This window comes from Sphaeramia orbicularis, chromosome 5, assembly GCF_902148855.1.
Source record: "Sphaeramia orbicularis chromosome 5, fSphaOr1.1, whole genome shotgun sequence".
NCBI lineage: Eukaryota > Metazoa > Chordata > Actinopteri > Kurtiformes > Apogonidae > Sphaeramia > Sphaeramia orbicularis.
In genome coordinates, this window is record NC_043961.1 from 58,431,376 (window position 1) to 58,446,403 (window position 15,028).

General features: G+C 36.7%; 1 protein-coding gene across 1 annotated transcript; it reads right to left on the bottom strand.

Moving 5' to 3' along the window:
• Window positions 1-1,537: 1,537 nt before the first annotated feature.
• aldh4a1 (aldehyde dehydrogenase 4 family, member A1) lies at window positions 1,538-13,636 on the bottom strand. The gene is made up of 15 exons (XM_030134862.1): window positions 13,435-13,636; window positions 11,624-11,745; window positions 11,470-11,561; window positions 11,159-11,206; window positions 10,841-10,996; window positions 10,493-10,642; window positions 10,273-10,347; window positions 9,914-10,101; window positions 9,662-9,735; window positions 8,384-8,580; window positions 8,247-8,294; window positions 7,950-8,102; window positions 5,600-5,721; window positions 4,121-4,239; window positions 1,538-2,764 (listed from the first exon to the last, which is right to left on the bottom strand). Exons 1-15 carry the CDS (start codon window positions 13,473-13,475, stop codon window positions 2,652-2,654), a joined length of 1,698 nt encoding a protein of 565 aa, XP_029990722.1. The 5' UTR covers window positions 13,476-13,636; the 3' UTR covers window positions 1,538-2,651.
• Window positions 13,637-15,028: the final 1,392 nt, after the last annotated feature.

Genomic DNA, 15,028 nt, shown 5'->3' on the forward strand with positions numbered 1-15,028 from the left:
ACCCATAAAGACCCAAACAACCACCAGCAGCCAAATGTATCAGCTGATCTAAAATGTTTAATAACTGTTGATCCAATAATCCAATTAATACATGTAAATAATTGGTGTAAAATGCAGTTTTTCATCTTTTCATGGTCATCAGATATGACCCATTTGGATGTTCAGAGGCTCCATAGTTACCATGGAAACACCATCATCTTCTACAACATTGATTCACCAGTAAAACCCATGGAGTTGGATCAGTGACAGTGAATGGACACACTTGTTTTATGTTCAGTTACTGATATATTTGAAGAAAAAATGACATTTCTCTGTTTTGATATAATAACCTTTGAGTTTACTGAGTTTTCATGAGCATCTAAACTAAATATAGATAATTAAATAGAGGAACTTACATGATTTACACTGAAAAACACAAAATACAGAGGATAATATTTGAATAAATGATGATAAATCACTTGAGTAATGGTTAAATAGAGACAAAACTTCATTTGGGAACCACCACAAAAGTAGCACTGGGTTTGTAATGAACGTGGAAACACCATCATCTTCTACAACACTGATTCACCAGTAAAACCCATGGAGTTGGATCAATGACAGTGGATGAAGACATTTGGTTTATGTTCAGTTAGTGATATATTTGAAGAAAAAATGACTTTTCTCTGTTTTGATATAATAACCTTTAAGTTTACCGAGTTTTCATGAGCATCTAAACTAAATATAGATAATTAAATTAATTATTAATTTGATTTCGTTGTGCCTGTACAATGACAATAAAGACATTCTAATTCTAATTCTAAATATCGGAAAATACATGATTTACACTGAAAAATACAAAATACAGAGGATAATTTAATAATAAATGATGATAAATCACTTGAGTAAAGGTTAAATAGAGACAAAACTTAATTTGGGAACCGCCACAGAAGTAGCGCTGGGTCCGTAATGAACGTGGAAACACCGTCATCTTCTACAACATTGATTCACTAGTAAAACCCATGGAGTTGGATAAATAACAGTGGATGGAAACTTATTTTTATATTCAGTTATTGATATATTTGCCATAAAAAAGTCACTTTTCTTCAGTTTTCACTGTTTCTGATATAATAATCCTCAACTTTAATTAGTAAGTAAGTAAGTAAATTTTATTTATAGAGCACTTTTCAGAGTCACAAAGTGCTTTACCAATTCAATTAGGGTTTTTAAGAACATCTACATGATCAGTGAATTAAATATAGTGAAATACCAGATTTTCAGAGGATAATTTTATAATAAATGGTGGCAAATCACTTATGAAAAATTAACTAGAGAGGAAAAATCTTTTGGGAACTGCCACAAAAGTAGCAGTGGGTCTTTATGGGTTAAAACAAACACTGACTAAAGTGTAATATGGACTGTGAGGTATGACAGGTACTGAGATTCCTGTATAGATTTACCAGTTTGGAAGTCTGGAGCCAAACGAACACACCTGATGACAGCAATGCGATAATGCAACCAAAAGATGTTAGTAAATTAACTAAACAATGAAGCCAGACCACATTTTGATATTAATAATTTAATATTTATTGTCAAAAAATTAACCATCTGAATTTACAATAACTACGGCAGGCACATTCTGAAAATATTGTAAATCAGTTTCAGCGCGTACAGTAGATTAAAGTACAAAATACTTATTCCAAAATATATCCTGCCCAGACCGGTCGAGAAAAGACAAACCAGCAGAAATGTCAGCCGATAGGAACACTAGCATTTTAAAAATGCAAATGACACTCTTCACACACACTTGCACAGGAAACGTAGGCAAAGTTTTTTGTTTTTGGAATCACTTGGATACGTTTTAGTGACAAAGGTTCATCTGCAGTTATGAATTAAACAACACATTTTGGAGAGGCAGTTTTCTACTTCAGTTCATGTGAAGGTTTAGTTCAGAAGGCGGTGGTTTGTTTGATAAATGGTACAATCTAGCTGTTGAGTAAGCATTACTCACTTTAAGGGTTTTTAAATGACATAGAAATCAAATCACACTAAAGATAACACTGTAAACACAACCTTTTGTGTATCTCGCAACTGATTACTTGTTGCAAATTACAAGTTTTATTGCTTAATGAACAAATAAGACATTAACAAATATTAAAAAGTAATATGGGCTCTATCAAACTAAGAAAACTTCTCTGTCTTTTAGTATTGACCTACAATAACATTTTCATTTAAATAGATAAAAATATATTTGTAATATTACTTTCAGACAGCTACTGTAACATAGGCATTTTCCTCATTTTGGAACTGGATTTACTCATAATTAATGTACCACCAGCCAGACCGTCAGATACCTCTGCATATGTCGACAAAAACATGGGGAGAATCACAAGAGAAGATCTGCCGTGAAACAGTTGTGATGGGACGTTTTCATGGAAGACTATACACACCACATCTGCAGGGTTATGATGAGCTGCTTCCATTCAGTCAAATACATTCATTTCCTAAGTTTAGATTCAGTGCAAGGTTATTACAGGCAGAGGTAAAGGGAAGCCGACCTAAATCTGGCTGCAGACAAGGAGATGATCTCTCTTCATTTCACAGAAGTCTATGGGTCGAGATTGGGAATCAGCGGAGGGATGGCGTTGATTGGACCAGAACACAGAAGGGATTCTTTAATCCATGTAGGTGTATTTCCATTCTTTTAGTGGGACATGTGTCTGCTTCACAACCTGGGGTGAGGTCCATCTCAGAACGTAGTGTGGACCTCCAGGTTTGTCATTAGTGCCTTAATAAAGACAAAGAATATGGATAATCAGTAAATTTAATGTTTAATTGTTTATTTGTATTTTTTTTACCTCTGCCAAGTGTAACGGCAGTGGTTATGTTTTCATCAGGGTTTGTCTGTCTGTGTGTTTGTCTATAAGCAAGAGAACTCAAAAAGTTATGGACGGATTTGGGTGAAATTTTCAGGAAATATTGATACTGGCACAAGGCACAAATGATTACATTTTGGTGGTGATGGGGGGGACTGATCTGCCTTGGGGGAGGTCTGCGCTCTGAGTGCTTTTCTAGTTTGTTGTTGTTTTTTTGTTTTTGTTTACAACACTACAAAACCAAGAACAAGAGAGTGGACCACATCACTCCAGTTCTGAGGTCTCTACACTGGCTCCCTGTCTCTCAGAGAACAGACTTTAAAATTCTCTTACTAGCATATAAAGCACTGAATGGTTTAGGCCCAAAGTACATCAGAGACCTTCTAGTCCAGTCTGAACCATCCAGACCACTCAGGTCATCTGGTGCAGGTCTGCTCTCTGTTCCAAAAGTCAGAACTAAACATGGAGAATCAGCGTTCAGTTTCTATGCTCCGTATACCTGGAACGAACTACCAGAAAATATCAGGTCTGCTGAGAGTCTGAGTTCTTTTAAGTCCAGGTTAAAGACTCACCTGTTCACTGCTACCTTTGACTAAAAGGATTTTGACTTTTTACATTTTATATTCTCTTTTGAAACTCTGCACTGCAACTCTTACTTTAATATGTGTGTGTTTTTATTTTTTTTTGATTTTATGTGTTGTTTTCTTACTCGCTGTTTTTAATCACCTTTTACATGTTTTTTTTTTATAATGTTTTAAATGCGTTTCTTTTTATTTCAGTGTCCTGTGTGAAGCACCTTGAATTGCCTTGTTGCTGAAATGTGCTATACAAATAAACTTGCCTTGCCTAAAACGGCAGGTGCCCTTGTTAGTGAGCCACAGGTCTACATACTTGCAATAACAGTGTGTATATTTACAAGTGTATGTGTGTATATAAGGAAAAAATGTCAATAAATATATTGTTTAAACTAGAAAAGCACTCTGACAGTGCAGACCACCACCAAAATTTAATCATTTGCTCCTTGTGCCAGTGTCAACATTTCCTGAAAATTTCATCAAAAATCCTTCCATAACTTTTTGAGTTATCTTGCTAACAGACAAACAGACAAACCCCGATGAAAACATAACCTCCTTGGCAGAGGTAATAAAAAAATGTAATGTTTAATAGATGAAGAGCTGTGAGTATCAGTAGTTTAACAGTCAAGATGTACAATATGGTCACAGATGAGAATGCAATGCAGTGTCCATGGGAGCAGTGACTACTCTTACCTGAGGCTCTGGCGCCACCAAATGGCTGCTGAGCAACAACAGAACCAGTGGATTTGTCATTTACGTAGTAGTTCCCTGCAGCATTTCTTAAGGTTTTGGCTGCCTCTGCAATCACACTCCTGATTTGGGGAAAAAAACAAAAACAAAGACAACATATCATGAAGGAGAATGAGAATATGAACACAGCTACTGTAAATGTCTGCATTAGTCTTTCATTCATAGCATAAACAGTACTGTGCAAAAAATCTTGCAAACGATCCAATAAAAACAAAAAAAACAAAAAAAAAGTTTATGTTTTAACGAGGTTATAATGGCCGTACAGATGCATTTCCTTTACTGTCTCTATCACGATACAACAGCATTAAATACAAACAATTCAGAACAAAAGTAGAACTATTATAATAGCAGTAACGGATTATCTTAACGAAAAATAACAGATAGCCCAAGTTTGAAGGAAGTTTGGTACAAGAGATGACTGAGGAAACATTCAGAATGGTCAAACCAAAAGAATTCAACATGCACTTCGTACTAATGAAGATCACATTTAATATCTGCCTGTGGAAGCCATGCAGTTCAACTTTTTATCATTTATTCTGATTACATGCATTTCTTCTAGTATTTCTTGTTGAATCTTTTTGACAGGGTTTCTGCAGGCATCAGCGAATCTAATTTAATGCTGTTTAATGCTATTTTTAATGTCACTTTAAACAAATGTAACTCCTATGTCCAACTGCAGATACAGTTTTATATGTAGTTTTATGACAGTTTACCGTCCACAGGCTTTAACCAGGCTCTGAATAGTTCCTCCTCCAGTCACTTCTGCTGAAATTTGCATTTTCCCATTTTTCTGACATTTGCTAACATTCCCTCCACTCTTTTGCCACAGCATGAGCACGCTCACAGCACGTTGCATTCCAAGCATCCGGTGTTGATGACTTTGTGCATCGGACATAAACAATAGCCAATTAAAGGGTTCCGCCTGTCAATCATCACACTATACTTCCGATCTAAATTATTAAATGTTTATATAATCAGAATAAATTGTGAATAACAATGCTTTTTATCCATCAAGTGTATTTAATTTTTTAATGCCTCTGGACATCGACTGTAATGCTTTTAAAAGCCATTTAAGGCCTAAATTTTCACAAAATCTATTTAATGACTTAATGCTTTTTAATGACCTGCATTAACCCTGTATGAAGAAGTAAATATAAGAACTTCCCCCATATCTTAAAAAATGTAGAAGCAACCTACCAGTTTTACTTCACAAAACCCCCAGATTTCTGTGCAAACTGTCCCTTGAGGAGATTTGTTTCTGTATCGGATAAATATAGGTCTGACAGAATGTAAAAATGCACAGTTTCTAGCCTATGTCTACAGCAAAAAAAAAAAACATAAAATCCAGATCAAAACCACGGTATCTCTGCAAGAGGTTTTTGCACAGTACATGATCATGCATGTATATAAAACTTGTCTTACTCGTCCTTGGCAAACACTGCTCCAGTCAATGCATATGGGGATGTGTTGTCTATCAGATGAAGCACCTCTTTGTAGTTGTTCTCAGGATACACAAAAACTGAAAGAACCGGACCAAAGATTTCCTGGAAAACAAACACAAAATATTAATAAATGATGACCATAATGTTTACAGTAGAACCTACAGAAGCAATACTTTAATTACACATTATTGGCTCAGTTAATATTTTTGTATATCACAGATTTGTTACTGCTTGTACTTAATTGATTTTCTACTGTGCAGAGACTTTGTTATAATGTTCTTGTTCCTGCTGTTGCCCCTTCTCGGAGGGCCTTGGGGTTGGTTTTGGCATTATTTGGCATTAACCATCAGTTCCCAGATACAGTGTTCCTAAATGTAGGACCAATAGGATGAGGAATTCTTTGGTTCCAGCAGCCATTGTTCTGCTGAATAACTCTTTGTAATGTTGGTGCTATTGCCTTTAATGGACCTTTTATTGTATTTATTGTTAGTTGTACGTGTGATACTGCTGGCTGTAGAACAATAATAATAAAGTTTACCTTGACCTTTATTTATTTATTTAACCTTTATTTAACCAGGAAAAAAGATCCCATTGAGATTAAGAACCTCTTTTCCAAGGGAGTCCTGGCCAAGAGGCAGCATGAAATACAACATACAATAATTTACAGGACAAGTCAAACTATGAAAAACAAGTGCAAGTTATTGAGTTAGTCTGTAGCACTTTGAGTTTGGATTTAAAAGCATTCAAAGAGATCACTTCAGTCAGTTTCCAATATTTTAACAACATATTCCATGTGCAAGGAGCAGAGTAGACAATGCCCGTTTACCCAGCTTTGTACGGGCACACAGCACAGAGAGGAAGAAATGATCATTTGATCGCAGACAATAAGAATCAACATTTCTTGTTATTAATCTACAGATATAGGAAGGCAATCGTCCAAGTATGGCCTTCTAAATAAAGGTGTCCCAGCCTCCTAGTGGACAGGGCAAGCCAAACCACTCTGGCATACAACTGACAATGATGTGTCATGGCTTTAGAATTAGTAATAAACCTAAGAGAAGTATGATAAACTGTGTCAACCATTTGAAGACATTTTGATGATGCATTCATATAAAGTAGATCTCCATAATCTGGAGGGGGAGAAAATGATATAAAAGGCAATGTATAATGTATGCAATGTAATTCCACTTCATTGTATGTATTATTACATTGCTCAAAAAAATATAAATTAAAAAAATTACATATTATTTGTATTTTTAACCCTTTGATGCATGAATTATGAGAACCTTAATCAAGACTTTTTCGTGAGTGTTTTTATTCCTCTTTAGGCATGAGCAAACCAGTGTGATTGAACATTTTTTTAATGAACCTTTTTTTATGGTGTTACAAAAATGTCCACTCAGCTGGACACCATGTGTTTGATTTTTCAAGAAAAGAAACTTGTATTTAAAACGCAATAACAGAAAGTGATAAACTGTGTGAAAACTATGAAATTAAAACTTTTTAACGCAGCTAATCTGATGTTTTCTCACATTTTATCATACTCTAATACAAGTTATTACTGACTTCATGGAGATAATATGCAAAAAAGCTTTTTGTTTAAGAAAACTGTTGATTACAGTTTAATGACAACTAGCAACTGATTTACACTCAAACATATTACTGCAGATCAGGTTTATCAAGAAGAGCAAAGTTACAGTAATGGTATGAATTGTAGTGTATGGGATGGTGCATAAGTGTCCACTGTGTTGGCTGATATGCAAATAAAACAACAAAACCTATGAATATACAAGAGAACAGCTGTAGAATAGATGTCCACTGTAGTGACCGCTATGCATGAAAGGGGTAAAATGGTTGTACAAATACTTTGGTGAATAACTTCTACTCATGGAGAAAAAAACGGAAGTATCTGCATGATCATCTTAACAATACACACATACACAATGTATGTAGCCTCTGTTTTCAGTGTGTGAACCAGGGCGTGAAACAAGGTTTGCTCCGGCTTAGTTAATCAAAACACTGGTGGATGTTTCGGTGTGCCAGATTTTGCACATTTATGTTGGTAATCCATGCCGTTATCCTCGGATTTAATGGACACAATGCCTTCCACATGAGTAGCCTGAGAGTTTGTCTCAACACTAGTAGCAGTTTTTATGTAAAGATTATGGAAATAACTAGTCATCTGGATATAACACTACGGCTTACAACAATTGCTGGTGTAACGTCAAAGGATTAGGAATCACATATTCGAGAACAAGCAACAGATTAATCCATAACAGCTATACTAAGTTATCCAGTGAAGGCAAACAGCCATTTATGGGAGATGTTACCTCGTTCATTATGCTGTCTTGTGGGTCTTTGGTCTCAACGATAGTAGGTTCTACAAAGTAGCCCTTCTTGTCATCACAGTTTCCACCAGCAATGATCTTTAAATTGGGGGAGGACTTTGCATGGTCGAGCCATTTCTTTATGCGACCAAAGGACTGGAGAGGGGAGAAAAAAAGAGAGGAAATTTAGTGTATTATATTAGATAACGAGGCAAATAAAAATTCAAGCAATTAAAAGGGTCCAAAACAGTAAAAAAGGGACATAAACTTTTGGAACAAATGATATCATACACACTGTACCTTGTCATCTATAACAGCAGAGAAAAAGGTACCAAAGTCTTCCACAGGCTGATGAAAAAGAAAATGTTACTCAAATGCAATCTATTATTGATATTATCATTGTTTTGTAAAGAGCAAAAAGTATGCTCTCTACTCACATCTCCCACTTTAATGTTTTTGTGAACAGACAGAAGCCCCTCTTTGATCTGTGGCCATAAGGTGTCTGGTACATACATCCTGGAACAAGCAGAACACTTCTGACCTCCGTATTCGAATGCTGAGCGGATGGTTCCATTCACTACACTGTTAACATCTGCAGACTTGTGGATGAAGTGGAAGTTTTTCCCACCGCACTCTAGAAAGGGAAAATAAAGAACACTTAAGCAGCACATTTTAAGCATGGAACAGGATTACATTTTGAAAAGTACTTGCAAGAAAATGTAATCTAACAGCGGGATTGGTCAATAGGATTTTAGGTACAATAACAAAGTAGACTTATTCTGAAAACTGAGCTCTATCTGTCAGATTTCCTCCAGTTGATTCGTACTCTTTTTGTACATCTTTACCCCGCACCCCGAAGGGAAGGCAAGGGGTACCGTTTTTGGTTTGATTTGTTTCTTTGTTAGTTGTTTGTTAACACTCTAGCAGCAAAACTATTGGTTGAATTCATACCAAATTGGGTTTATAGATTACTAGTGAGCCAGAATAGATGTGGTTACATTTTGGAAAAAGTAGGTCAAAATTCAAATTTTTTAAATCGTTTTTCTTCTCATTTACTTATAATGGACGAAATTTCTAATGTCTATAAAAAACATCAATTTTGTTTCAATTTACTTCAGACTTGCCACATATTGAGACACAATTGATATGCTGACATCTGCACATGCATAGACATGATGACATCAGCTAGATTGATGCCAAAATAAGCTACAATACGTGCAAGGGGCGGAGTCTGTTGTTCCTGGAACCACTTGTTTTTGTTTAGCTTGTTTTAATCAGCTTTTCTAAAATATAAAAATAGGTGACCGATAATCAATTGCTGTCCGTCAGTTGTGCGTAAGAAAGCAAGTCAAGTACTCAGATGAAGAGGAGGAACCAGGTCCCTGCGTGTCAATGGTTAAGACTCTGGCTCCAAATTATGCAACTGCAACAATGCAGCTACACATCCTGCAATATTGTGACTTTCCTTTTCTAACTTGGTAGGAAGTGTTGTTGCATTCCCATTTTCATTTTATATAACCCTTTTAACACAGAGTTTGCTCCTGGAGGATTTTGTTGGGTTTCTGTAAATTGGCTCAGAGTCTGGTTTCGACCGGCTCAATATGTAAAGTGTCATGGGATAACTTTTGTTATGATTTGGCGCAATATAAATAAAATTTGATTGATTAAAAAAAAACAACATATCAAAAAAGTCATGCATTTTCACTCCACCTCACCTCCTGCCACCCGAGGGAAGGTCCTGTAGACATCTAGGTTCTGGGCAACTTGTTTCCAAAGACGTTTGAAGGTCCTACAAGAAAAGGCATCATTTATTCACAAAAAAAAGGAAGATTTAATCCACCAATCCATATGTGTAAAAACTGATAAACCCATTTTACAGCTTACATGAATGTTCTGTCCTAAAATGCCTGAACCACTCATTTGAAACTGTGTTTTTGGGTAGACTTTTAAATATATAACATCCTTACGGGACACTGCCAGTGAAATTGATGCCTGCTAGGTGCTCAGAGGCTGCAATAGTATCTCCGAACACTGGCCCATCAGCTGGCAAGAACTGGATGATGTTCGGGGGCAGGCCACAGTCTCTCAGGACTTTGTAGACAGCGTAGCTCGCAGACATAGCAGTGTCACTCGGCTTCCACAGCACTACATTACCCTGGAGACACAGGAACAAATCCAGGTCCACAAAAAAGGCAGTCCAGATACAATCAAAGACAAACAGCAATAACAGCACAAGTGAAGTCGTTCAGGGAACTTATACCTGCATCCAGGTGAACACCATGAAATGTAAACAGGTGAGAGATGGAGAGAAAATATTGACACTTACCATCAGAGCTGGGGTACCTGCCAAATTTCCACCAATAGCAGTGAAGTTAAAAGGAGCCACAGCTGCTACAAAGCCCTGTGGGAAAAGGTGTAGTTGGTGAACCCGTGCTGGAGATCTCCAAAAAAAGCTTTGTTCAACATGGAAATCTACAATTTATTAAGTTACGATTAAATGTTAAGGTATCTACAATATCACCTCCTTTATGTGATGATGTTCTCACCTCCAGTCCACGATAAAGCATGGTGTTTGTGCTTCCTGGAGCATCTATTGGTTGTTGACTCTCCAGCTCAACAGCATGTTTGGCATTGAATCTGAAAAAGTCAATCAGTTCTGCAGCAGCGTCAATCTCAGCTTGTACCACCGTCTTACCCTGGAACACAAGAACAGTATGAAATCATTTGAATAACATCTGTAAAGTTCTGGACTATATTATGGAAGGCATGTTAATACACAGTCTAAAGTGTTTTTGCTCTGTGTAATTAGCTCATTTAAGAATGGAGAACAACAAACATGAGTGACAAATGTAGGTAAAAGATGTTAAAAAAAAAAATAAAAAATTGTGGTCTACCTGTCCAATCATGGTTTTAGCCAGGATTTCTGCTCTCTTGGGTCCACTGATGACATCTGCAGCCTTGAACAGAACCTGGGCTCTGTCCTGGACGGGCTTCAGGTCCCATTCTCTTCGTGCTGCCACAGATGCTAAGATAGCTTTATTTATCAGCTCCTGCATCACATTCACAGATCGATCATGTCAATGATAATTAACGCTTATTTGGAATAAAGAAGGTATCAGTGTTAAGATTTCAGTAAAATTTGCTCATCAACATACTGAAATACAGAATATGCAGTCAATCCCAATGAGAAACCACATCTTGCTACAACTTACCTTGTCAGCGTAACAGAACTTTGCCACTTTATGTGAATGATTAAATGGCTTTAAAGAGAAGAAACAAATGAAGTTAGAATAAAACAGAAAAAACGACAATGTTGTCAAGAACTATAAATGAGCTAAAATCAGATTTTATGGAGTTCTACTTTTTTTTTTTTTAAATTCACACTTCATCACATATCAGAGTCAACATACAAATGTGTCTTTGAGTTATGACTGTAGTGGTGTGGCCCTTGGTCTCCATATTTGTGAACTCTATGGTGCAATAGTTTACTCAGATTAAATAGTGTGTTGTTTATTCTACTCACAGATAACTGATATCTGATGTCTTTGGTCCACACATGTTCATCTCCAACCACACATGGAATTTCCTCTGTTTTTCCCTGCAGACTTTTAAGGCCTAAAAGAAGCAGAATGAAAACACATGTATGTCTTTTAGTTTACGTTTAATACATTTGTGACATTTCAGGGAAATCTGACCTTCTCTCACCTGCACAAGTTCTTTTCTTTCTGGGCTTCCCTCGTTAAACCCCAGGATTGGCTCATTCTTCACTTCCACAGCTGCACAAGGGAAGGTTTTGAACCTTGAAACACAAACAAGTAATGTTTAATGCCATGTAATGCTCACTTTATGACAATAAAAAGCCTAATTTCCATTCAGAGGTGGTCCTCACCCAAAGGAGGCTGAAGAAGGATAATAGGGAACTGACCTGGCTTAAACTGGCCACTACATTGTCATATATGGATGATGATGAACTCTTTGAATGAACAGACTGAGGTACCCCTAACTGGTTTTAGCCTGACCCTCTTCAATGCTGTGTCATAATTTCAGCAATCTGTTTGCTGAGCCAACCACGTGCTTTACAGTTGCTAATAAGTAACATAAAGGGGCTGACTTGGCATTTATTCAGAAGGTTCCAAATTTGTTCTTTCAATACAACGCCCCCCCCCCAACTTTAATGCTACAAAACTCTCAATCACCTGTCATACACATATTGGATACATATTTATGAAGCTCAGCATCAGGGAAATAAGTAATTAAGTGGCCAAATGTGAATGTAGTGACTTCAGAACTCAAATAAAACTCAGCCACACCTTTATTTGCCTTAGTTTCATACCTTTTTTCCCTGGTCATGTGTGCAACCTATGCAAAACTCTAACCCTCCAAAAACCAATCGTTTTTTCACAAAATAATGTGACTGTGGAGTCAAATATTCAAACTACACAAATCATTCTTTGGGAAGTCCAACTGATTAGCCTTTTTTCTTCAACATTATTATTATTTTAACATATTTTTCATCATGGGAGCTCTGTAGTCTACCAGTTCAGTCATGCATACTGTTTAACCCTGACGTACACTTGCCATGAGTTACATACCAACACTTCTTAGCCCTACCACTTCCTCTGGTGATTTACCTTATTTGATCCTTATCCCTTTAAACTAGTCCAGCAGATCATTGCTCTCATATCTCTCTGTCAAATTTATGATTAACTCCTCTCCCCTAAACTTTCTAAACTGAAGGTCACATGGGGGATAGCCAAAACTGCAAGGCAAACAGTCCTGCTGGTAGCATGAGATTTAATAAGTTCCACCTAACACACCTAAATGTCTATAACAACATATTATTGTGATTTTTTTTCAGCCACACACTGAACTTCAATGCTTTTGCTGCATGGAATCCAGTCGAGCAAGATAATAAACATCTCAAAGTTAGACGACTTCACGTGTTGCTTGAGTTTTTGCAGCTGCAGAAGTAAAGTGAAAAGGCTCGTCTTCTGGAAATGAATCACCCTATTCAGAGGAAACGGGGGTTTGAGGCACCTTAAATACTTGCCCTATAGAATTACATCCATATGTTTTACGTAACATTTAAGTTGTGTTTTTGTTTTTGCAAGATTAATGTTGCATTGAAAATAGAGGAGATATTTTCTGATTATTTAGGCTAACTCTGCGAACGTTATAATTTAGGCTAATGTGTGCTAGCCAAAAAGTAGCTACTTTAGCCATAGATCTTTTACTTTCAATTAGCAGTTACCCATAGCTAACATTATATAATGCAGCGTACGAAGCGATTGAACCAATTAACCCAGTGGTCACATGGTATTTAACAGAAGTTAATTAGCTAAAAGATTATAATTTTGCTTAAAACGGTATATTAAGTCATTTAGCGAAACTACAAGCTAATGCACACACTAGCTAACTAACACCTTCCAAAAGTCAGCGCTAAGGTGAAGGAGTCTCGTGTATGCTCATGTGAAGCATTAGTACCTACCCCCTCCAAGACTGGCAAACAGCCGCCCTCAAACGCAGCATATTTCAGCGACAAGATGCTAAAAATACTGATGGATAAAATGAGAGAATACACAACTTAAACGAACTCCGCTGACACCTGTCACATGAATCAATTCTGATAAGATAGCAGTGGAGAATATTGATAAGGCTTATTCACAGTTCGTCGGCTGGGTGACTACAAACCGGACATAACGAACTATTAATGGAGGGGGAGTTATTTATTTTTTTTATTTATTTGTTTTGTCTTTGGGTGTTTACATAATTACTAGATTTGCAACAGTCTGAAAATCACTGTTGTTTTCTTCCATCCAGAACACTTAATGGAAGAACATATATTATACTTTTTTTGTGAAAAGGATTAATATGTACAGCGAAATCAACTCCCCCTATAAAATGGAACTTTCCATAGGCGGGTCTGCAACGGACCAATCAGAGCACAGTATATGCTATCAGCCAATCATCGGTTACATGTGGCAGTTCAGAATAAGGAAGTCCTATTTTTGACAGTCCTCTGATATGGAACTCAGTGGGCTTGTCAGGTCTGTGGATCACGTCTTCCCAGCTTTCATTTATCGTTTTACTTTTACCAGCAACGACACAAGGCGTGTCTTTGAGTGTTTTGAAAGCCCCATTAGTCATGTTGTAGTTATTAGATAATTGTTTGTTATTTTAAAAGACCCAACCCTAGTCTGAGAGTGATGACAGAAATCTGAGATGTAGGCTTCTTAGCATAAGTACAACTTGACCATTTATACTGACTGTAGGCCCAACAGTGATGGAATGTAACTAGGCTTCTTATTCTCAAGCAGTGCACAGATTTGAGGTAGCCTAGGTATTCTTCTACTCTTCTATGACTACATATTAGGTAATATTTGTATGCAATATGTATGTTATATTTTACTCTACCATTTATGTCTGACAACCTCAGCTGCTAACTACTTTTCAGGTTATAGTTTTTCATATCCTTCCTGTCCAGTGATATGATAAACTGAAAGGGTTATTATTCCTCTATGGGTTGAGCTCTTAGGTCAGGGGTCAGTAACCCTGGTCCTAGAGAGCCACTATCCTGCATGTTTTAGGTGTATCCCTCTTCCAACACACCTGATTCAAATGATAAGCCTATCATCAAGCTCTGCAGAAGCCTGATAATGACCATCAGGTGTGCTGGAAGAGGGAAACATCTTAAACATGCAGAATAGTGGCTCTCTAGGACCAGGATTGCTGACCCCTGTCTTAGATTAATCAGAATTTGCATTGTCAAAACACTGAAAACTAGATTGTTTTTCCGACAATATGAAAAATTTAATTGCTATAAAGTTAAAAAAAAAAAAAAGAAAAAAAAAAAGCTCAGCACTGAAGTGCAACATGCACATTAATGTGGATGTAAAATAAATCCAAGAACATCATCTGACATGGACCATGAAACCAAAAAAACTACTTTTGCTTTTGATATTTTATGAATGCTCCATTTGACTGATAATATTTGCATTAATTTAAATAATGTAGTGTTCTGAATGCAGTAATTGTATTTACAGTAGTGTATGAGTTTTTTCATGTGTGTGTGTGTGTGTGTG

Coding starts and splice junctions, on each gene's coding strand:
- aldh4a1 (XM_030134862.1), bottom strand. CDS start 13,475: ATGCTGCGTTTGAGGGCGGCTGTTTGCCAGTCTTGGAGGGG. Junction 9,736..9,913: donor AATTTCACTGGCAGTGTCCC/GTAAGGATGTTA, acceptor CTTTTCTTGTAG/GACCTTCAAACGTCTTTGGA. Junction 4,240..5,599: donor GCAGTGTTTGCCAAGGACGA/GTAAGACAAGTT, acceptor TCCCCAAATCAG/GAGTGTGATTGCAGAGGCAG.